The sequence below is a fragment of the Leopardus geoffroyi genome, chromosome E2, assembly GCF_018350155.1.
Source record: "Leopardus geoffroyi isolate Oge1 chromosome E2, O.geoffroyi_Oge1_pat1.0, whole genome shotgun sequence".
In the NCBI taxonomy this organism is placed as follows: Eukaryota; Metazoa; Chordata; class Mammalia; order Carnivora; family Felidae; genus Leopardus; species Leopardus geoffroyi.
In genome coordinates this window covers 2295538-2318251 of record NC_059335.1, presented here as the reverse complement: position 1 = coordinate 2318251, position 22714 = coordinate 2295538, and the positions used below count along the sequence as shown (strand labels likewise).

Below are 22714 nucleotides of genomic sequence, written 5' to 3'. Positions count from 1 at the left end.
TCAAATAAAGGGTGCTTGGGATCTCTCTATGGTTTCTGTTTTTATTTATTTTTAAACATTTATTCATTTTTGAGAGGAAGAGAGAGACAGTGCAAGTGGAGGAGGGGCAGAGAGAGAGGGAGACACAGAATCTGAAGCAGGCTCCAGTCAGCACAGAGCCCCACGAGGGACTCAAACTCACAAACCCTGAGATCATGACCTGAGCCGCAGTCAGACCCTTACCCCACTGAGCCACCCAGACACCCCATTCCCACTTTCCTCTTATGTGGCCTCTCTTGTCTGCACCACTTTCCTTATGTGGAAAGTAGCTTGGTTGCGATGATTAAGTGAGTTCATAAATCCTAAAATGCAAGAACAGAAGCAGGCACATAGGAAACATAATAAGAAGGGTCAGTATTTTAAAATTATGATCATTTGCTTCTTTGCATCCCTGCATGCTTTACAAATTTTCCTACAAATCAGCGTGATCCTGAGGTTCAAGAAAGCTGTCCAGTGTTGTCCCCTAGTGTGGTCCACTGGCCGGGCTGCAGGATGTCTCCAGATGTGCTGGGGCCCCTTCTCTCTGCCTCCATCCACGACCCCTCCTTTTCTGGAATTTTCCCTCCCCCTTCTTTCTTGTCTGCTCCCCATTCTCCTCCCCTCCTGCTCTCCCTCCTCAGCCCTACTTTCTTTTCTCCCCCTGCCCTGTTCCTCCTTATAGATCTTCCTCTCATCTCCTCCCACTCTTTCTTCTTCCTTCTCTCCTCCCTTTCCCAGATCTTCCTCCTCCGGGTCCCTCCTCCTCCCATCTCTTCCCTTCTCCTCCCTCTCCTCGTCCCCCTCCCTCCTCCTTCTAACTAGGCCTCCCCTTTCTTTTCCCTTCTCCTCCCTGACTCCCCCTCCCGTCTTCCCTCTCACCCTCCTCCCCTCCTTCTTTGCCCTCCTCCCCATACCCTCCCTCCCCTCCTCTCTCTCCCTCCTCCCTTTCCCCCCTCGCTCCCGCCCCGCCCTCTTCCTCGTTCCTCCCACCCGCAGCCGCACCGCAGCCTTTTGGCGCGTTGCTGCTGGGACCTCCGGGAGGTGGAGGGGCGCTATGGGGTCTCGGATGGGCTCGGCTCCGCTCGGCTCCAGCGCAAGGCCTGACGGAGGCGGTGGTGCGCGGGCCTCTGGGTAGTGTAGTCCGCCCTTCCGCGCAGGCTCAGTGCGGCCGGGCGGGCCCCGCGGGCGCGGGTCATTGTCCTGGCGGAGCTGCGCGGGTGAGTCCCGCTGCGGGCGGGGCGGGGAGGGGAGGGGCGAGGCGGGAGGAGAGGGGGCGGGGCCCCTGCGCGCTCCCCAGACCGGGACCGACCCTCGCCCGGGGAGGGGACCTGTGGGCCGAGGTGAGGGGCGAGGGCAGGGGGCATGCGGACTCAGGAGGGTGTGCTGGCACCGGGACGGTATTTGAGGGCTGTGGTGGGAGTGGGGAGGTCTGACCGGAAAGGGGGCGCGTCTGTGTGGCTGTAGCGCGTGTGCAAGTCAGTGTGAGTCTGGGCGGCCTCCTGTGGCCTCGCCTCTCGGTGCGTGTGCATGTGTGCGCGCACGGTGTGCATGTGTGTGTACTCGTGTGTGCATCTGCACGTCTGTGCGTGCGGTGTGCGTGTACTTTGTGGCTACGTGTGTGCACCGTGTGCGTAGTGTGCCTGCGTGTGAGCGCAGTGTGCATGTGTGTGCACCGTGTGCGTGGTGTGTGCGTGTATACGTGCCTGCGTGTGCGTGTGTGTATGTGCTCGCGTGCACCTCCCTACGGTGGCCTCTCAGGGTACCCACCAGTGTTGAGTCCTGGCCTGCCTCTAATGGGGGGGGGAGGGGGTCACTGTCCTGTCCACCTGTACCTGTCTGCCTTTATCAGTATGGCCAGAGTGTCTCTGTGAAGGTGCCATCGGTTGCCCACCTGTGTCTAGGCTTTGCCTGTGGACCTGTCTCCATGCGTCTCTCTGAGGCCCCCCCTCCGTCACTGCCTTCACGTGTGTGTGTGTGCGTGTGTGTCCACCTGTGTCTAGGCTTTGACGTTCCTAGGTGTGTGTGTGTGGGTATGTCCGGATGTGCTCCTCCCAAAAGCTTGTGTGAGAGACCGTGTGTGGCTGGACAGGGGGACCTAGCCTGGGGCCACCAGATTCCCCAGCTCCTTGCACGCCCTCACTGCCTTGTCTGGCCCTTGGAAGGCTCTGGAGGGGCTGGGAGCCTGTGGACCACAAAGTGTGTGGGTGACAGCATGTGGGGCTAAGGAGGGTTGCTCTTTCTTCTCCTCCCTCCTCCCCAGGCCCATCTTTTTTTTTCTTAAATTTTTTTTTTCAACGTTTATTTATTTTTGGGACAGAGAGAGACAGAGCATGAACGGGGGAGGGGCAGAGAGAGAGGGAGACACAGAATCGGAAACAGGCTCCAGGCTCTGAGCCATCAGCCCAGAGCCCGACGCGGGGCTCGAACTCACGGACCGCGAGATCGTGACCTGGCTGAAGTCGGACGCTTAACCGACTGCGCCACCCAGGCGCCCCCCCAGGCCCATCTTAAAGGGGAGTCCGAAACCCCTGCCCCATCCTGACCAGGGCTTCATTTGTTCAGGGAACGTGTTCTGGGCACTTTGCAGGGACTGCCTCCTTTATAGGCCTTCCAGAACTCTGAGGTGGGAGCCGTCATCATCATCATTTTACAGATGGGGAAACCGAGCTCAGACTAAGTCAGTCATCCAGCTCTACACCCGGTCATCCGGGTCTCAGAGCCCCCGTGCTCAATCAACAGACAAATGGGAAATTCTTTTTTCCTTTGGACTCATCTGAGACAAAGTTCCATGATTTTTCCCCATGGGATTGTCCCCTAGGAACAATGGAAGGAAGGAAATGCCAGAAAGCTGAGAGGAAGAGGAGGAAAGAGGGAGCCACCGGCTTTGCGGAAGCACGGACCCTGGGCCACACTGGGTTCAGCCGTCACCAGCCCCCTGGACAAGTCACCTTACAGGGCCACTGTGACTTTGGGGGCTCCTTTAAAATTTTTTTTGAAAAATTACAGTTTGTGATTCCACTGCCGTAAGGACAAATATAATCTGGGTTGGATTAGATTCGCCTTTTTTGATATCAGGGCCCCTCGGCTCGCTGTGCCTCTGGGGTGAATTGGGTCTGGTTACGTCCCTGTCCAGCCAGACGAGCCAGTGTGGTTGACCTCACAGTATGGGGATGGGAGCCAGAGACTGCCAGTGCAGAAAGAATACCTTTTGGAAAATTAAATTGTGTTTCAAAAACGATGACCTTGATACTGCATCCAGGGAAACAAAAGAATACAAAGGAAAAAATGCACAACTCCTTCTCATTCCCACTTGGTCCCCTCAAGGCGCCACCTGGTGTCTTTCATTCCCTGGTCTTGCCCCAGGGCTCAGAAATGACACACGGGAGCACACCCACCCACATGTGCTGCCTTTTTTTTTTTTTTTTTTTTTTTAATGTTTATTTTTGAGAGAGAGAGACAGAGCATGAGCAGAGGAGGGGCAGAGAGAGAGGGAGACACAGAACCCAAAGCAGGCTCCAGGCTCCGAACTGTCAGTACAGAGCCTGACTTGGGGCTCGAACTCATGGACCGCAATATCATGACGTGAGCCAAAGTCAGACGTTTAACGGACTGAGCCACCCAGGCACCCCGAGAACAACTTTTTGAAAAGACAGTTGTCATTAATGATGTCTGCTGTAAGAACGTGGTACAAGGGCGGGGAGAGTGTTGCCACTTGATCTCAGGGGTCTGGGGGTGGGGGACTTCTCCAAGCAGGTGACCGTGGGAAGGAGCTAGCCACGGGATGAGCATTTCTGAAGAGGGAGGCACATGAGAAGGCCGACGTGCCTGGGGCCAAGTGTTCGAGGTCTGGGCTGCGTGGGAAGACTGCGGATGATCTCTGATGCTGTGGGAAACCATTGGAGAGTTTTAAGCTGGAGGACGTTTTTCTTGAGGGCTTGCTGTAGGCCAGACTCCGTGCTATGGAGTTTGCGGACGTGGGTCGTGGGTCGTAAGAGACCTGTGCCCACGCCTTTGTGATCAACGGTGGGGATTCTGAGCCTCCACACCGTTGACGTTCGTCTCGTGCGGTGACTGAACAGCATCCTTGGTCTCCACCCACCAAATGCTCATGGCGTCATGTGCCCCCAAATGGTGGCACCTACAAATGTCTCCAGGTGTTGCCCAATGTCTCCTTGGGGCCAAAATCACCCCCCGGGGGAGAACTGGTATTCTAAAGGTTTCTGCCAGCCTGTCCTTATGTGTGACCTGCGTAGTTAAAATCACAAATTTTTGCTTGTGAAAGTGGGGGGCCATTTGGCCTCAAAAAGACCCTTCTTTGTCTTTGTGGTTCTTACACCTTAAGAATTTCGTTTGGAAATTACACACTTTAGTAATTCCGTTCGGAAATTATGGTTCTGGAGCCCCATCCCACGTGGTTTGATGCAGAGTGTCTGGACAGGGGCCTAGGGATGTGTGTTCTGAATAATAATAAACATCCCTAGTTAGGGGCGCCTGGGTGGCGCAGTCGGTTAAGCGTCCGACTTCAGCCAGGTCACGATCTCGCCGTCCGTGAGTTCGAGCCCCACGTCAGGCTCTGGGCTGATGGCTCAGAGCCTGGAGCCTGTTTCCGATTCTGTGTCTCCCTCTCTCTCTGCCCCTCCCCCGTTCATGCTCTGTCTCTCTCTGTCCCAAAAGTAAATAAACGTTGAAAAAAAAAAAAAAAATTAAAAAAAAAAAAAAAAAAAAAAGAAACGTGTTTCTGTTCAGAGGTATTGGCAACATAGGTAGCGAGCTCCCCACCACGGGAGGCATGCAAGTCCTGGCAGGTCACCATGGAACCAAGAGTGAACCAACATACCCTAAACTCCCAAGAATTTGCCCTAACCTGTGCCACCTGTCCAAGGTAAAACTTTGTCTTTTATTTAAATTGGCTCACTGGTTTTTAAGTTTTATTTATTTATTTTACTTAAATCAGCTGCGTTTCAAAGGGCATTCTGTGCGACTGCCGTAAACGGAAGCGGGGCATTGCTGTAAAAAAGGAGACCCATTGAAACAAAGCTGACGGCTTCCCACTGGACCCACAGCAGTAATAACCGCTGATATGTCCGGAGCTCTTACCGTGAGCTGTAAGGCTCCGGTTCCTTCTGTGTGTGTGTCAGTTGAACTCACAGTTACTCCACGAAATGTGGGGAAGCTCCCCCAGGGGTGGGGAGTGGGGCCCCAGACCAGCGCTCGGACACTCGCACACTCATGCTGGGTGAGTGGCTGCGGGTGGGTGTCCGGGTGTGCCTTCGAGAGGCAGCGAGCACGTGGGTGGACCTGGACGTACCCTGCCCAGCTCCATTCCCTGTGGAATCTTGGGCACGTGGCTTAGCTCTCGGGCCTCAGTTTTCTCATCTGTGAAATGGGGTGGAAATAGGACTCACCTTGAGGAGCGTTAGGATTGAAGGAGAGACGTGTGTCCGGGCCCTTGCATGCAGGAAGTGTGGTTAGCATTTGTTATTGGTGTGTGTGTGTGTGTGTGTGTGTGTGTGTGTGTGTGTGTCCCTCCTTGTCTGCTTCCTGCTGGGTACGTGTCCTGTCTGCACTGTGAAGCAGGCCCAGGCCTGGTCTCTGGTCTCTCACTGTACCCTCACTGTCTCTCTCCCAACCACAGTCGGCCCGTTCCTGTCACCCTGGGCGCTGGAGGGATGGCCACCCAGCTGCTGACTGACGAGGCCCTGGTGAGTCATGTGGCCCTCTCGCACTGCATTCCAGAGGCTAAGGCCAGAGGGCAGGGCCCCTGCAGGGCTCACATACTCGGCCCTGTCTCCTGAGGGCTGTGTCTGCCCCGAGGATGGGGTGGTGTGCATGGCTGATGCTCCTCTCTGCTCGGCCCTTTCTGGGCCCAGCAGCCTCTTGCCTGCCCTGCGACACTGGCTTTGGTCGGCCGAGGGGGACGGGCCAGCTTGGGGGTGACCAGCTCTGTCCTCAGGGCTTTCTGGAGACACTGATGGGCGCCTGGGGAGTGGTGGTTTAAACACATCACATCCAGTGTGACAAAGGCCCCTGGGCAGCACCGTCCCACATGTGTGAATGTCCCTTTTGAGCATCCACACGCGTGGTGAAGGACACGGGCTGGAACAAGGCTGCACGTCGAAGACAGCGGTCACCTTCAGGGAGAGCAGGGATGACCCTGGAGGGGTAGGGGTACCTGGGCGTCTGTGGCTCCCGCTAACTGTGCTTTATGCTTTAGAAGGGGGTATGTGTGTGGCTGTTGTATTTTTCTCCAAACTTCTTTTTATGCCAGAGATATTTCATAATTAAAAAAATAGCATATAAATAAATGCTCCTTCTAGAAAACAGGAAGAACCCATAAACTATAGGTAAGACAGTATAATTCACCCATACATAGTCCCTCTACCCACAGATAACCATATGGATATTTGTGTATTCATTTATTCTGATTACTCTTTTTTTTTTTTTTTAATTTTTTTTCAACGTTTATTCATTTTTGGGACAGAGAGAGACAGAGCATGAACGGGGGAGGGGCAGAGAGAGAGGGAGACACAGAATCGGAAACAGGCTCCAGGCTCCGAGCCATCAGCCCAGAGCCCGACGCGGGGCTCGAACTCACGGACCGCGAGATCGTGACCTGGCTGAAGTCGGACGCCTAACCGACTGCGCCACCCAGGCGCCCCGATTACTCTTCTTTTTAATGTTTATTTACTTATTTGTGAGAGAGAGAGAGCACAAGCAGAGGAGGGACAGAGAGAGAGGTAGAGTGAGAATCCCAAGCAGGCTCCGTGCTGTCAGCAGAGAGCCTGACGCAGGGCTCGAACCCACGAACCGTGAGATCATGACCTGAGCTGAAGTTGGACGCTTAACCGACTGAGCCACCCAGGAGCCCCTCTGATGGTTCTTTTTAAAAACTGACGAAGTATTGGCTTTGCGGTTTTAATATTGGTATTTTTTCCCCCATCCAACTTTAATCAATAAGGATTTCCGAGGGCGCCTGTGTGGCTCAGTGGGTTAAGCGTCTGACTCTTGGTTTCCGCTCGGGTCAGGATCTCACGGTTTTGGGAGTTTGAGCCCCAAGCAGCCCATGCACCGAGGGTGTGGAGCCTGCTTGGGATTCTCTCTTTCTCCCTCTGTCTCTGCCCCTTCTCTGCGCACGCTCTCTCTCTCTCTCAAAAAATAAAATAAACTTTAAAGAAAAAGGATTTCCCTTGTTTTGAAACTTCATAAACTTTACACACATCACTTGTTTGCTTGCATTATCGTTGTACCTAAATGTTCATCCAGTGACTTTGATTTCTTTTTTTTAGTAATTTTTTGATGCTGTAAATAGTCTATGATAAAAATCAAAGAAAATTTCTGGTAGGTAATGACATTCATGATCATTATAAAAGGCTTAGAAAGATCCAGAAGAACACAGCTAAGACAGTCTGCATGACCTGTGATCTTACCCCAGGAGAGAACCTCTCTGGAATGTTTGTGAGCCTTTCTCTCCCTGCACACGTGGTGTTTTTCAAAAATAAGAACCACCCTGGCTAAGCAGTTTTTATATCCTGTTTTTTTTTTCGTCAAAGATTTCATCCTAAGCATTTCTCTGTGTGGTTCAGAACAGCCTGTAACATCAACTTCAATGTCTATGTGAGGATTTTCTCTAAGGGCTGTAGCTGGCTTCCTCAGTGGTTGCCCTGTTGTAGGATGTGTATCTGTCTCCAGTTACGCATGGTTACAGATAATGTCAGGGGGGACATGGCTGGGCAGAAGTCTTGCCCTGCATCTTGTGCGATTTCTCAGGAGCGATTTCTTGGAGAGGAATCCGGGGAATCCGTGGTTGGATACTTCTGAGGCCTTCCATGAGTCCCCAACCCGTGGTGGCAGAATGTGTTCCCCACAGGACAGAGGAGAGGCCTCCCCTGGGCAGGCTGGCCTTCGTCAGAAGTTAACGTTCTGCATTTTAGGTATAAGTGACAAGTGGTACAAACCTTGAGTGTGATAGGTGGTGGCAGAAGGTGTCCCACGGGCTCTTTCTGAGTAGCATTGTTTGTGTTATTACTGAGGCTTTATTTCCAGAAAATGTTATTAGCTATTTCTGCAGGCGGGGGAATTATCTGTCTTGTGCTATAGTCAGCCTACAGGACTTGCTGTATTCTTGCAATTTTAAACAGGTATGTGTATGTGTGTGTGTGTGTGGGGGGGGTATTCTTCCCAGGCTTGCTTTTTTGTTTTTTGTTTCTTTTAATATTCACTTATTTTTGAGACAGAGACAGAGACAGAGTGGGACTGGGGAATGGGCAAAGAGAGAGGGAGACACAGAATCTGAAGCAGGCTCCAGGCTCTGAGCGGTCAGCACCAAACCTGACGTTGGGCTCGAACCCACGAATGGCGAGATCACGACTTGAGCCGCAGTCGGATGCTTAACCGACTGAGCCACCCAGGCACCCCATGTTTCTTAATTTATTCTATAATTTTAAAATACAAAAGAGCTTCAAATGTTTAAAACCAAATCTGTCTCGGGGCACCTGGGTGGCTCAGTCAATTAAGCATCTGATTCTTGATTTTGGTTCAGGTCATGATCTCATGGTTCATGGGTTCGAGCCCCGCATCGGGCTTCACACTGACAGCTCAGACCCAGCTTGGGATTCTCTTTCACCCTCCCTTTCTCTCTGCCCCTCCCTCACTCTTACACATGCGTGCACACACTCTCTCTGCCTTTTAAAATAAATAAACTTGAAAAAATCTGTCCCATTTTTGTTAAAACTGGATTAAAAACAAAAAACGGGGGCGCCTGGGTGGCTCAGTCGGTTAAGCGTCCGACTTCGGCTCAGGTCATGATCTCACAGTTCGTGGGTTTGAGCCCCGTGTTGGGCTCTGTGCTGACAGCTCGGACCCTGGAGCCGGCTTCGGATTCTGTGTCTCCCTCTCTCCCTGTCCCTCCCCTGCTCCTTTTCTCTCTCTCTCTCTCTCTCTCTCTCTCTTTCTCAAAAATAAATAAATGTGAAAAAAAACCCTGTCCATAATGCAAACGGGAAGTGTGTGCCCCATTACCAGTTACTCCCACTTTCCTCCACCGGCCCCCTGCCCCTGGCAGCCGCGAATCTGCTTTCTGTCTCCATGAAGTTTCATATCCGACACATTCCATGTAAATGAAATCACACGTTGTATGGTCTTCTGTATCTGCCTTTCAGCATCATGATTGTTTTTTAATGTTTATTTACTTGAGAGAGCACCAGCAGGGGAGGGGCAGAGAGAGAATCCCAGGCAGGCTCCACACTGACAGCACGGAGCCCAGATGCAGGGCCTGAACTCATGAACTGCGAGATCATGACCTGAGCCCAAGTCAAGAGTCACACAGTCAACTGACTGAGCCCCCCAGGCGCCCCTCAGCATCCTGATTTTGAGGTTCCTTCAGGTAGCACAGGCTAGCACTTCCTTCCTTTTCATGGGTGAGTAATACTCCACTGTGTGGCTAGAAAAAACACATTTTATTTCCCCATCCTGCGGGTGATGGACATTTGGGTTGTTTCCGCTGTCTGGTCATTCTCAGTCATGCTGCAGTGAACATTCCAAGTCTTTGGTTTGCACCCGTGTCTGCATTTCTCCAGCGTATATACCCAGGAGTAGGATTGCGGCCTCATGTGATGATTCTGTTTAACCATCTAGGGAACTGTCGGACTGTTTCCCAAAGCAGCCGCACGTGATGTCTTCGTTTATAACTGGTCCAGGGTGGTTGTCTTGATTTCTTTTACCTGCGTTACCTAGGAGGACTGCAACAGCTTGTGCGTGTTGGGGGGTTAAGCCTCAGTTCTAGGGGAAGTCTCCTCGATCCCCTGCTGTCTGCCCTCCCAGCATCCTTTGCTGTAAGGTGTAGGGTCCAAAACTTCAAGACTGTCCATTTTGGCTTCAAGCATTTTTGTGCACCCCCAGCCCAGGCTGGGTGTGTGGGACCTGCTTGAAAAAGAGTTTACCTAGTGAGTGAGTTGAGATGGAACATGTTTAGGGAAGACTTTCTGAAGGGATTATTATATTAAAAAATAAAACACGTTTTAAAGGGGAAGGAGGAAACTTTTAGAAGTGATGGATAAGTTTATGGCCTTGATTGCGGTGGTGATTACGTGGGTGTGTACTTTCCAAACTTAATTAATATCCACAGCTTTTTGTATGTCATCCGTACCTCAATAAAGCAGGGGTTTTTAAAGAAGGAATTTTTGGGGCACCTGGGTGGCTCAGATTGTTAAGTGTCCGACTCTTGATTTCAGCTCAGGTCCTGATCTCACGGTTCATGGGATCGAGAACCGCATCAGGCTCTGCACGCACAGTGCGGAGCCTGCTTGAGATTCTCTTTCTCTCTCTGCGCCTTACCCCCCCATGCACGCTCTGTCCCTCTCAAAAAAAAATAAAATAAAATAAATGAATAAACACTTACAAATAAATTAAAAAAATAAAGAAGGAATTATTATTAGGACTGGCCAAAGGTCCTATTAGTTCAAAGAATCAAATAGTAGTTTTACAATGATAATAATCACTATTAATACTAAATATATAGAGAATATATATATATATATATATGAAATGCCAAAATTAATCAGATGATGATAGCAAAAGTTGACATGAACCAGGCACATACTTAGCTGTACCAGACTGTGCCGGAAGCATACGTACATTACCTCGCTTAACGCCCATGACCAGTACGGAGGGGGGGACATTGTTGTTCTGAAGTCCGTGATCACTAATGAGGGGGGACATTGTTGTTCTGAAGTTCGTGACCACTACGGGGGGGGGGGGGACATTGTTGTTCTGAAGTTCGTGACCACTATGGGGTGGGGACATTGTTGTTCTGAAGTCCGTGACCACTACGGGGGCGGACATTGTTGTTCTGAAGTTGGTGACCACTACGGGGGGGGGGGGGACATTGTTGTTCTGAAGTTTGTGACCACTACGGGGTGGGGGGGACATTGTTGTTCTGAAGTCCGTGATCACTAATGAGGGGGGACATTGTTGTTCTGAAGTTGGTGACCACTATGGGGGGGGCATTGTTGTTCTGAAGTTCGTGATCACTACAGGGGGGGACATTGTTGTTCTGAAGTTTGTGACCACTATGGAGGGGGGGACATTGTTGTTCTGAAGTTCGTGACCACTACGGGGGGGGGACATTGCTGTTCGGAAGTTTGTGGCCACTATAGGGGGGGACATTGTTGGTCTGAAGTTCGTGACCACTATGGGGGGGGGCATTGTTGTTCTGAAGTTCGTGACCACTACGGGGGGGAGGACATTGCTGTTTGGAAGTTTGTGACCACTATGTGGGGGGACATTGTTGTTCTGAAGTTCGTGACCACTACGGGGCGGGGGGGTATTGTTGTTCTGAAGTCCATGATCGCTATCGGGGGGACATTGTTGTTCTGAAGTTCGTGACCAGTATGGGGGGTGGGGAACATTGTTGTTCTGAAGCCTGCTGAACAAACAAGACACAGAAGGGTTAAGACAGTAGCCCAAGGACACACAGCCCAAGGACACACAGGAAGGGGCAGAGCCAGGATTTCACTGCAGGCCACCCGGCTCCCAAGTCCAAACCCATAACCACCGGGTTATGCTGCTTCCACGTCAAGTGGTGGGGGCCGCTGAGACTGAGATGGGGGGCACGGCGTGAGCCCTGGCACCGGGCAGGCACTCGGGACAATGAAGGGAGTGGCCCGCGGAGAGGGTCTCTCACTGTCCAGCCGGCAGAGGTGCTCAGAGGACCGAGGAGAGAGTCGAGGACGAGTGGGCGGCAGTAACGGTGGCTGACGGTGTTTGAGCACTTACTGTATACGTGCAATGTTCTGAGCCTCAGACGTGGATTAACTTCCTCAGTCCTCATGCCCTCCTTACTCACTGATCCATGGATTCATTCAGGAGCTACTTAGTGAGTGCCTACTGTATGCCAGGCATGGTACAAAGCACTGGGGATCACAGAGAGCAACACGGATGTGTTGGTTTGCTAAGGCTGCCGTAAGAAAAGCGACCCCAGACGGGGGGGGCTTAAACCACGTACCTGTGTGTCCTCATGGTCCTGGAGGACGGAGGCCACAAGGTCATGGTGTCGGCAGGGCCGTGCTTCCTCCGAAGGTCTTAGGGAAGGATGCGTTCCGGGCCTCCCTTCTGGCCGCTGGTAGGTCTTGGCTTGTGGCAGCATAAGGGCACTTCACAGAGTGTTCTCCCTGTGTGCCCGTGCGGGTCTGAATTTCCCTTTTTTATAAGGATGCGAGTCCTGGAGGTTTAAGGCCCGCCCCCCCCCCCCCCCCCCAGTATGATTTCCTCCTAACTAATTACAACTGCACTGTCTCTAGTTCCAAATGACGTCCCATTCGGGGATGCTGGGGGTTAGGACTTGGGGGTGGGCAGAACTCGACCTATAACAAGCACTTCGAATGGGACCCGGCCCGTAGCGTCTGCATAACAAGTGATAGGTCTTGTCACCGTTGTGATGGCCACCATCGCCCCCGTCGTTACCTCGCCCCCGTCGTTACCTCCCATGCTATGGGATATTCGTTATATCCACGGGGCTCACGGCATCAGCTGGGAAGGCCCTGAGGCTTCCACCCCGTGAACTTCCCCCCCGTCCCCCGCCCTGGGCCCATCTGCCTTTTAGCCTCAGGTCTTCATCCCAGCCCCTCCCCCCTCCAGAATCTCCTCCCACGGACCCAACCACTAACTGTCCCCTCAGACCACATTTGGTGTCAACTTTCCGAAATCTCCCTGGACACCCCCTCAGGCTGCCTTTGCTCAGGTTCCTGGAGGATCTCGTTCATACCTTCACAGTGGTATTGAGCAGATGGCCGGTCCGTCCCGTGTGTGTTCCTGCCTCGTCCACGAGGACCTGGTTCTTGAACTTTCCATGGCTCCTGCCCAGCACCCAGCTCAGTGCCTGCAGCTCCGTAGGGGCTCAGGACAGTTTGTTGAACCACTGGATCCCATCTAGGATTCTGCCTTTGACGGGCAACTCATGCACAGGGCGATTCACAGGGTTACGGTCATCATACCTTTGGTTCCTTCTCTGCTTCTCAAGTGTGTCACTTTCCGCTCTAAACAGTCTTACGTTTGTTTTGTTTCTCTGTCCGAGGACCATCCCAATAGAAGTAGGCACCAAGGACACTGAGCAGTTGGTCCCTTCAGAACTCCGAACCTTGTTGAAATCACTCCAGATTTGTCTGCCTTCCCTAAATCCTCTTGGCTTTTCCGGCCATTTCTCCAGACCTCTGTGAGCAGGGCCCTGCGGTGAGCGGTTGTGGGTTTCCTCTTACAGGAATCAGTGACATTCAGGGACGTGGCCGTGGACTTCACGCAGGAGGAGTGGCAGCAGCTGGAGCCTGCCCAGAAGGACCTGTACAGAGATGTGATGCTGGAGAACTACAGGAACCTGGTTTCTCTGGGTAAGGGGGCAGCCTTGCTGAATTTCTCACTGCCGGCCTGCAAAGAAATAAGAAAAAAGATGGACAGATTTGACTATGTAGGAAGTTTAAATGACTCAAAGAAAAAAATAAAGTTGACAGGTAATGGGGGAATAATATTTACCACCTGTATAATGGCCAAAGGATTATAATTATATAAAGAGCTCCTAGGAGTAAACAAGAATAAAACAAGAAAAAGGATGATAGGAAGGTAGACCAAACCTATGAGCTGGCAGTTCATGAATGTAGAAATATACAAAATTACACTTGATAAAAAAATTTTAAAGCTTACCAATAGTCAGAGAAATAAATACAAATCAAGTCAAAGAAATCTAGTTTTTGCCCATGAGGTACACAGAGATGAAAAAGAATGAAGATAGCCTGTATTATGAGAGTGTAGGGAAAAGGACTTTCTTGTTTTAGGAGCATAAAGTTGGGACAGCTCTTTTAGAGGACAGTTTGGCGTTATCAACCACATTTTTAACAGTTCTGTCTTTAGCGATCTCCCTGTAAGAGATCTCCCTGTAAGTGTGCAAAGTTTTACATAGGAGGAAAAGGATAAAAGGCCTAAATGCCTACCTACCCAAGACTGGCTAAACATACCCCATTATACCAGTGGGATGGAGACCACACAGCTCTTCAAAGATGAGGGCTCTCTGTAGACGCTGACGTGGAAAGATGTCCCTTGATAATAGTGTTAGGTTAAAAAAAACCCACTAATTTTCAGAACTAGAATATGTTGTCACTTCTTTTATGGCTTTTGTGAAGTATAATTGACCTACAGTTAACTGCACTTTTTTAAAGCGAACAATTGGATGCATCCTGACACCCGTCTACACCCGGGGGGAAGGCATGACCACGGTCCAGATGACGAACATATCCATTACCCATTTCCAGCACCTGCCAGTGCTTTCTGCACGCACCTCCGTTCCGTGGGCAGCCTTACGGCATTTTGGTTTGATCTGCGCATTCTGCAACTTTATATAGATGCACTGATACAGCAAGTAGTCTTTTTGGTCTGATTCCTTGCACTCAGCAGAAGTATTTTGAGGTTCGCCATGTTGCGTGTACAAGTAGTTCACTCCTCTTAATTGCCGAGTAACCGTCTACTCCCTGGATAGAACACAGTCTGCGTGTCCCTTCGCTTGTTGGCGAACATCTGCGCTGTCTCCGATTCTGGGCTGATAGAAATAGAGCTGCTGTGAACCCGTGCAGACAGCTTTCACCGAGGACCTGTGTTTTCCTTTCTCTTGAGCAAACACCAGGAGAACAGTTGAACCACGCAATGATGTGTCCCGACCTTTCAGGAAACCGCCAGACGTTCTTTGCAAAGCGGTTGGTGCCATTTCACATTTCCGTGCTTAGGAGTTCCGGCTACTCCGTGATCTGTCAAACTTTTGGATGTGCAATCTTTGTTATTTTAGCCTTTCTTGGGGATCTTCCATGCTTTTGGTGTCCTATGAGACCATTGCCCAACCCAAGCCGCTAAGATTCCTTCCTGTGTTTTCTTCTAAGACTTTTATAGTTTCGGCTCTTTGTTTAGGTTGTTGGTCCATTTTGAGTGAGTTTTTGTGAACCGTGTAGGAAAGGGGCCTGACGTCACTGTTGAATGCAGGTGTCCAAGGGCCCCACAGTCAACTAATTGTTGAAGAGCAGAGGTTTTTAACTTGACGAAGTCCAGTTTATCAATCATTTTCCTCGAGGATCATGCTTTTGGGACCATATCTACGAAATCTTTGCCTGTCACAGGCCACAAAGGTTCTCTTCCGTAAGTCGTAGGGTTTTTAGGTTTTGTGTTTTCTTCTGGGATCCCTAGAGAGTTAATTTTTGTAATGATGCAAAGTGTTCATTGAAGCTCAGTTTGGTCGTTGAGAGTATCCACTTGTTCCACGGGCTTTGTTAAGAAGGCTGAACTGTTCCACTGAAACATTTCCACTGAATTTTCTCCACTGCATTGCCTTTGCGTGTTTGTCAAAAATCAGCTGTCCGTGTGCACGTGTGTGGTCTGTTTTGTGTCCTTCTGTTCTGTGTCCTTCATCTGTATCTGTTTTGACACCAACCCCGTGTCATTTGACCTGCTCTCACTTTCTGCCGTTATGACCTGTGCTCAGTCTAGATGGCGTGCTGTCCCCACAACCCCCTGAGTGCCCTGCCCGCTGCCCGTGAATTCGATGGTGTGGGTTACCTGGCTGGCTGCTGTGAGAAGGTTCTGTGCCCAGCCCTGACGGGCTCTGGGTACTGCTTTCAAATCCTTTTGGGTTCTTCCGCGAGTGTGGGTAGTTTCCATGTATGCATGTTGTGATCTGTAATCTGATGCTGCAGAGAGGACCTTGCAGATCTCCAAAGCACTCTCTCTGCTCAGGGGGTCTGCTGGGCTCTGCCTCAGTTTACTCCTCGGTGCTGCAGCCTGCAGCCTTTCCCGTGAGTAAACTGGGTGATCGTAGGACCACCTGGGTGGCTCAGTCAGTTGAGCATCCGACTGTTGATTTCAGGTCAGGCCATGATCTCATGGTTCGTGAGTTCTCCACCGATCGTGCGGAGCCTGCTTGGGATTCTCTCCATCTCAACCTCTGCCCCTCCCCTGCTTGTGCTTTCCCTCTCTCAAAATAAATACATAAACATTAAAAAATAAAATATAATAAGAAGGTAGGCACTGGGGAAAAAGTCCTTTAAAAGTACACACCGAACAGTTAACGCAGACAGAAGAGATCGCAGGAGGTTTCCGTTTTATGTTATTTTTTGATGTTTGGTGTTTTACTGACAAGTGTGGATTACTTTGTGATCAGAAACAATCGTAGAAATCCAGAATACAGGAAAACAAACTGAAGGACAAGAAATCGAGTACCACACGAAAAAAAAAAACCCACAAAAAACAGTACATCCATATTTAGACCAAAAGGAACAAATAGCATTTTGCACATTAGCGGCTGTTTGCCAGAGTGACCTCAGCAGACGCTGTTAGCATTTCCTCGACGGTAGGCAAGAATGCCTGTGTCCACCAGCCACGCATCATCAGCACTTTGCTCCCTGCCAGTCTCTTTGGTGAAATGCCCGGTGGCAGGTTGGGTTCATCTGGTTGCCGTCGAGCTGTGCATTCACAGCTTGTCATGGCTCAGAGCGGAGTATTGGCTGCAGAAGACTTTCAGCTATTCTCACAGCTGACCCTCCGCCCGCTGTGAGCTTGTAGCCACAGCCAGCTGCTGTCCCAGCATGTCTCAGACCCCATCGCGCCCCCCCACCCCCGAAATCCACCATTACCCTCCCCCCACCACCACGGTCGTCACGTCCCGTGCCACACTCTGCCCAAACATCTCAGCATCACGCCACACCCCAAGGTGACCAAACCACAATCATTCCTCTACCTTAAGTATTTCTCAAATCCTTCCCGCTGGGAGAGGAAGACAACTCACAGCAAAACAGTGACTCATTGGGGGCTACCGCTCTGGGAGCAGACCACTTGGATCCCAGCTCTGCCTCTAGTGCTCTGTGGCCTTGAGTATGTGACTTCCTTCTCAGAGCCTCCATGTCCTCTTCTGTAAAATGGGCACAATCTTAAGAGTACCTAAGTCGCATGTGGTGGTCAGGGTCACATGGAACGATACAAGCCGATTGCTTAGCACTGCAGGTGCCCAGTGAATGTGCATCTGATACCTTCTGTGTGCCAGGCACTGCCGCAGGAGCTGGGCCAGACAAGCTCACTTTCCACAGTGGGGTTGGGGTGGGGGGGGCGCTGGCAATCAGCAGGTCCAGGGACAGACAAAAGTTGCCATAGACCATGACGAGTGCCCACAACCAAACCGGCAAGAGACTAGCAGGAGGAGTCTTCCTTTCCACCGCAGGATGGACAGGAAAGACCTCCCTGTGGAGAAGTGTTCGCTGAGGGCTGAAGGATGAGCACCAGTGGGAAGGGTGGGGCAGCGGCACATGTAAAGGCCCTGAGGCAGGAAGAACTTGGCAGGGAGTAAAACGGGAACGAGAGGGCAAGTGTGGCTGCCAGCAAGTGAGCAGGGGTTGGAGAGTGGGGGACGGCTCAGGAGAGGGGGCCCTGGCTCCGTCCCAAGGACCCTGTAGGTCGGGGAAGGCGTTGGCTTCACGTGTCAGCATACCAGGAAGGCGCTGGACGGTGTGGTCGGACTCCTAAGAATATCCTCTTGCTGCTGAGTGGAGAATGCATTGCGGAGGGCTGCGGGTGGCGGGTCTTGCCGCATTCAGGCAAGAAATCCAGGGTGCCTAACTGGATCGCGGGCAGGGGCGACGCGAGATTGGATCCGGTCCAGTCTGTTGTGCACGTTCCAGTGGCTCTTGTGAACAGTCTGGAGGGTGGGAGGGAAGGAGCGAATCAAGGATGACTGCCACATCTATTTTATTTTATTTTATTTTATTTTATTTTATTTTATTTTATTAAATTTCATTTCATTATTTTATTTCATTTCGTTATTTTATTTCATGTTATTTTATTTTTTATTTCGTTTTATTCCATTCCATTCCATTTTATTTTATTTCATTTTATTTCATTTCACGTTATTTCATTTCATGTTTTTTTATTTTTTAATTTCATTTCATTTTTTGTTTCATTCAATTCAATTCCATTTTATTTTATTTTATTTTATTTTATTTTATTTTATTTTATTTTATTTTATTAAATTTCATTTCATTATTTTATTTCATTTCGTTATTTTATTTCATGTTATTTTATTTTTTATTTCGTTTTATTCCATTCCATTCCATTTTATTTTATTTCATTTTATTTCATTTCATGTTTTTTTATTTTTTAATTTCATTTCATTTTTTGTTTCATTCAATTCAATTCCATTTTATTTTACTTTATTTTATTTTATTTTCTGTTGTGGTAAGACATACATAAAGTTTACCGTTTTAACAGTTTTTAGGCGTACAGTTTGGTGGTATTAGGTACATTCACACTGATCTGCTGCCGCCATCATCCATCCATAGAACTCTTTTCTCCGGGCAGAACTGGAACTCTGTGCCCTTTAAGCGCCAACTCCCTCTCCCCCTCCCCCAGCCCCCAGCCCCTGGCGCCGTCTGCTGTCTGTCTCTGTGGACGTAATGCCCCCGGGAACCTCACGTCACTGGATTCCCACAGTACTGGTTCTTCTGTGTCTCACTTACTTGCTAAGTCTCTTTGATGAGCCTTTCTTTTTATCATTGTGCTTGGAGGGGCAGGGGCCCCAATCAGATGCACTAGATTTGCAGTAACCCCGGGGGGGGGACACCAGGTAGGCTTTCGAATATTCCAGCAGAGCTCAGAGTGTGGGCTGGACGGGTAAATGGGGGAGGCATCAGCATATAGAAGACCCTGAATTCCGGACTGCCGTGTGGCACAGCCGGGTGGCATGATTTAGGGGAGGGGTCTCAGACTCCAGGGGTTGCGGGCTAGGTGGGGGTTCAAGTGGGAGAGCGGGATCAGCTGCTCCTCCCCTGCTGGGTCTTGCCGCCTCCTGGGAAGGAGGGCTCCACGTGGAGATTGTTGTGTGAAGAAGATCTCACAGCTTCTGCATGTTGGGAATGAAGCCGTTGGACCCTGATACACAGTCTGGAACTCAGGAGAGTCCCCTGGACTGGAAATAGAGATTTAGAAACCAACAGGGTACATGTAGGCGGGCACTCGAGCCGCAGCGGGGCTGTGATTCCGGGGAGGGGGGAGGGGAGGATGGGCAGAGGCGCGAGGGTCTGGGCAGCGGAGGAGGGGGGAAGGGCAGGGAAGGGCGGAGCTTGGCTGGCAGGTGGGGGGGGGGATAGAGGACAAGCAGCACACCCCCATAAATGTCAGCTGTCACCTTAGCGTTTCTAACAACGCCTGATGCTTTGAGAAGCCTCCGCGGTTGGGGGTGTTCGGGGTGGTCCCTGGAAGCAAGGAGCCCATTGCAGAACTTGTTCGGGTTTCCTCGAGCTGATCCGCTCGGTCCAAGCCTGGTACCTCCTGTCGTTTCTGTACAGGCGGCTCTCCTCTGAGCTCCTGTGTGCGGGCTGGGCCACCCTTGTCTCCGCTCCCCCGAAGGGACAGGCCCTGTCCCCTCCACCCCCCTCCGCCTCACGTGGGCTCTGCTTCTTCCGACCACCTTTGCGGCCCTCTCATCGCTGCCCTTGCGCTCGGCAGGGCGGTCTCCGAGGTCACCTGCCCATCCCGCGCTCTGGAACGTCCTTGCTCCCAGCCTTGTTAACTCCATGTGTCTTGTCTTCTCTCTCCCCTCCCCCAGACTTGGAGTCTAGACCTGAAATGAAGGAATCAGGTCCAAAGGAGGACGTTGCGGAACACAGGCCATCCGTCGGGGCGGTGGCCGAGGGACCCACGAGAAATGGTGCCTGCGGCCTGGCCTTTGAAGGCGCGTGGACCCTGGGTGACTGGGTGGAGAGGAGGCAGCAGGGGGGCGCCAGGACCTGCCTGGGGCGGTCGGAGGTTTCTCAGGAGCTCGCCCCCGAGTGTCGTCGGGAACCTCAGGTCCTCACCCCCCAAAGCTCCAGCCTGCGCCCGCCACCATCGGCGGGTCCGGGGGAAGCAGGGTCCCAGCCGCGTGTGGTGCTCGGCGCAGACCTCAGCCAGCCCTCCAGACTGGACGCAGAGGAGAAGCCTTACGCGTGCGCCACGTGCGGCAAGGCCTTCAGCCGCAGCTCGTCCCTCGTGAAGCATCGGAGGACCCACACCGGGGAGAGGCCCTTCGAGTGTGACGAGTGCGGGAAGCACTTCATCGAGCGCTCGTCCCTCACCATCCACCGCAGGGTCCACACCGGGGAGAAGCCGTACCGCTGCGGGGACTGCGGCAAGGCTTTCAGCCAGCGCATGAACCTGACCGTGCACCAGCGCACGCACACGGGCGAGAAGCCGTACGCGTGCGCCGCGTGCGGGAAGGCCTTTCGCAAGACCTCGTCCCTGGCGCAGCACGAGCGCGTGCACACGGGCGAGCGGCCGTACGCGTGCGGGGACTGCGGCAAGGCCTTCAGCCAGAACATGCACCTGACCGTGCATCGGCGCACGCACACGGGCGAGAAGCCGTACGCGTGCGCCGAGTGCGGGCGCGCCTTCAGCCAGAACATGCACCTGACCGAGCACCGGCGCACGCACACGGGCGAGAAGCCGTTCCGCTGCGGGGACTGCGGCAAGGCCTTCAACAAGAGCTCGTCGCTGACGCTGCACCGGCGGAACCACACGGGCGAGAAGCCGTACGTGTGCGGCGAGTGCGGCAAGGCCTTCAGCCAGAGCTCCTACCTGATCCAGCACCAGCGCTTCCACATCGGGGTCAAGCCCTTCGAGTGCAACGCGTGTGGCAAGGCCTTCAGCAAGAACTCGTCGCTCACGCAGCACCGGCGGGTGCACACGGGCGAGAAGCCGTACGAGTGCTCCGTGTGCAGGAAGCACTTCACGGGCCGCTCGTCCCTGCTCGTGCACCAGACTGGCCACACCGGCGAGAAGCCGTACGCGTGCGGCGAGTGCGGCAAGGCCTTCAGCCAGAGCGCCTACCTCATCGAGCACCAGCGCATCCACACGGGTGAGAAGCCGTACCGCTGCGCCCAGTGCGGCAAGGCCTTCATCAAGAACTCCTCGCTCACCGTCCACCAGCGCATCCACACCGGCGAGAAGCCCTACAGGTGCGGCGAGTGCGGGAAAACCTTCAGCCGGAACACCAACCTCACGCGCCACCTGAGGATCCACACCTAGGGGGAGGCGTGGGGGGCGCCTGGTCCCCGGACCTGCCTTGGGGGGGGGGGGGAGGCTGAGCCCCCAGCACGGGCGGTGCAGACGCGGGAGCCCCCGGGTAGCGCGCCCCAGGCGGGCCTTACGAATGGGGACTTGTGCACAGGTCCTTTTGCTACGGGGCACCCACAGGGCCGAAGGAGGAAGCCAGTCCCTCCGTGTCTAATGTGCTTAGGAACATGGTCAGGGTCGCTGTGGCTGGACACTCACGGGAGCCCCAGGAACCGGGGCATCAGGGTTCTAGGCCGTGGGAGTGGACTGTAAGGGCTGGGACAGAGCACTTCGTGTCCCGGGGGGGGGGGGGGACACTCTGGAGGAGGGGGCTGAGAGGGGGAGGTGGGCTCCATAAGTGAATGTGGACATTTTGGGACCCTAGATCTCGTGCAGATGCCAGGTGGGCACCCTCCTGAGTTTCCTCCTGGGGTGGAAGCCAGAGCCCCGCTCCCCTCCATCCCTCTGTCTGTCCCCAAGCCACTAACGCGGCAGAAGCTGACAAGCTGTGTGACAGGGAGGAGGTGGTTTTCAGAGTCAGCAAATAATAGTAAGCACTTGGGATGCTGAAGTTTCTCATAGTGGTCGTTTAGGGTTTTTTTACAATAAAACTTTTAAAAGTGTAATTTTTAAAAAATGTTTATTTATTGAGAGAGAGAGGGAGAGAGTGGGGGAGGGGCACAGAGAGCATCCCAAGCAGGCTCCACGCTGTCAACAAAGAGCCGAACACAGGCCTGGATCTCATCAACGGTGAGATCATGACCTGAGCCCAAATTAAGTCGGATGCTCAACTGGCTGAGCCACCCAGGCGCCCTGAGAGACCAGTGTCATTTTAAACAGTCGTCGGGTTCAGAAGATACAGGAACCAGTTCCGCCATCAAAATCAGTCTCCTGCTTGTGGGGAGAGGGGGAGGGCAGGTGATTCAGGTTTAAATACTTAACTGGCTTTAGTCAGTACGCATTTCTGAACACAGACTGCCTGTTTTTATAGCTGTTTTTTGCAGTCGAATTTGAAGGTAGCTCCAAGTGAGTCTCCTAAGGCTGACCTGATGCTTTGTTTACGTGAAGAGCTCCCCCAGGGTCTCCTTTCTCGGGGGACTTTGATGCTGCCCTTTTTCCTTTTAACATTCGATGCCACTTGCCCCAAATGTCCTGGTGTTTCCGAACGTCCTACACTTCTTGACGGTGTCTGCAAAGAATAAACAACTCACTTTGAGAGATCATTTTCTATCAGTACACACTTTGTGTCGTGAGTAGGAAACGCAACTGCTCGGGAGCACGTAATCAAGGCGGACAGGTTTTCGGGTGTCTGGCAGCCGGGTGGGCATCAGGGTGGGTTTGTTCCAGGTGTGGCATTGGAACCGCAGCTCTGGTGCTCTGGTTGTCTGGCTCGCCCTTCCTGTGCCGGCCGTCTGGGTGGAGACAGGGCTCTGGCAATCAGTGACACACACCGTGAGCTCCGTTCTGTCAGACTCCCCCACAAACTGACTCCTGTGACCAGAGAAATGGCATATGCTGCTTGGCCTGGGTCTGGGTCTTGCCCTCGTCCTAGTGGCAGCAAGGAGCCCGGATGGGCCTGAGCGCTGTGTGTCTTTGA

The 22714-nt window shown here is 52.3% G+C and overlaps 1 protein-coding gene across 5 annotated transcripts; it reads left to right on the top strand.

The window, feature by feature from the left end:
* The first annotated feature begins 954 nt into the window (after positions 1-954).
* On the top strand, positions 955-22340 carry ZNF71 (zinc finger protein 71). Of its 5 annotated transcripts, none has more exons than XM_045440282.1 (4): positions 955-1235; positions 5654-5720; positions 13271-13397; positions 19634-22340. In XM_045440282.1, the coding sequence occupies exons 2-4, from the start codon at positions 5688-5690 to the stop codon at positions 21088-21090; spliced, it is 1617 nt and encodes a 538-aa protein (XP_045296238.1). In that variant the 5' UTR covers positions 955-1235; positions 5654-5687; the 3' UTR covers positions 21091-22340. The 5 variants fall into 5 exon arrangements, with proteins under 5 accessions (XP_045296238.1, XP_045296240.1, XP_045296239.1 ...); XM_045440283.1 differs by lacking the exon at positions 955-1235 and adding an exon at positions 1287-1358; XM_045440284.1 differs by lacking the exon at positions 13271-13397.
* Positions 22341-22714: the final 374 nt, after the last annotated feature.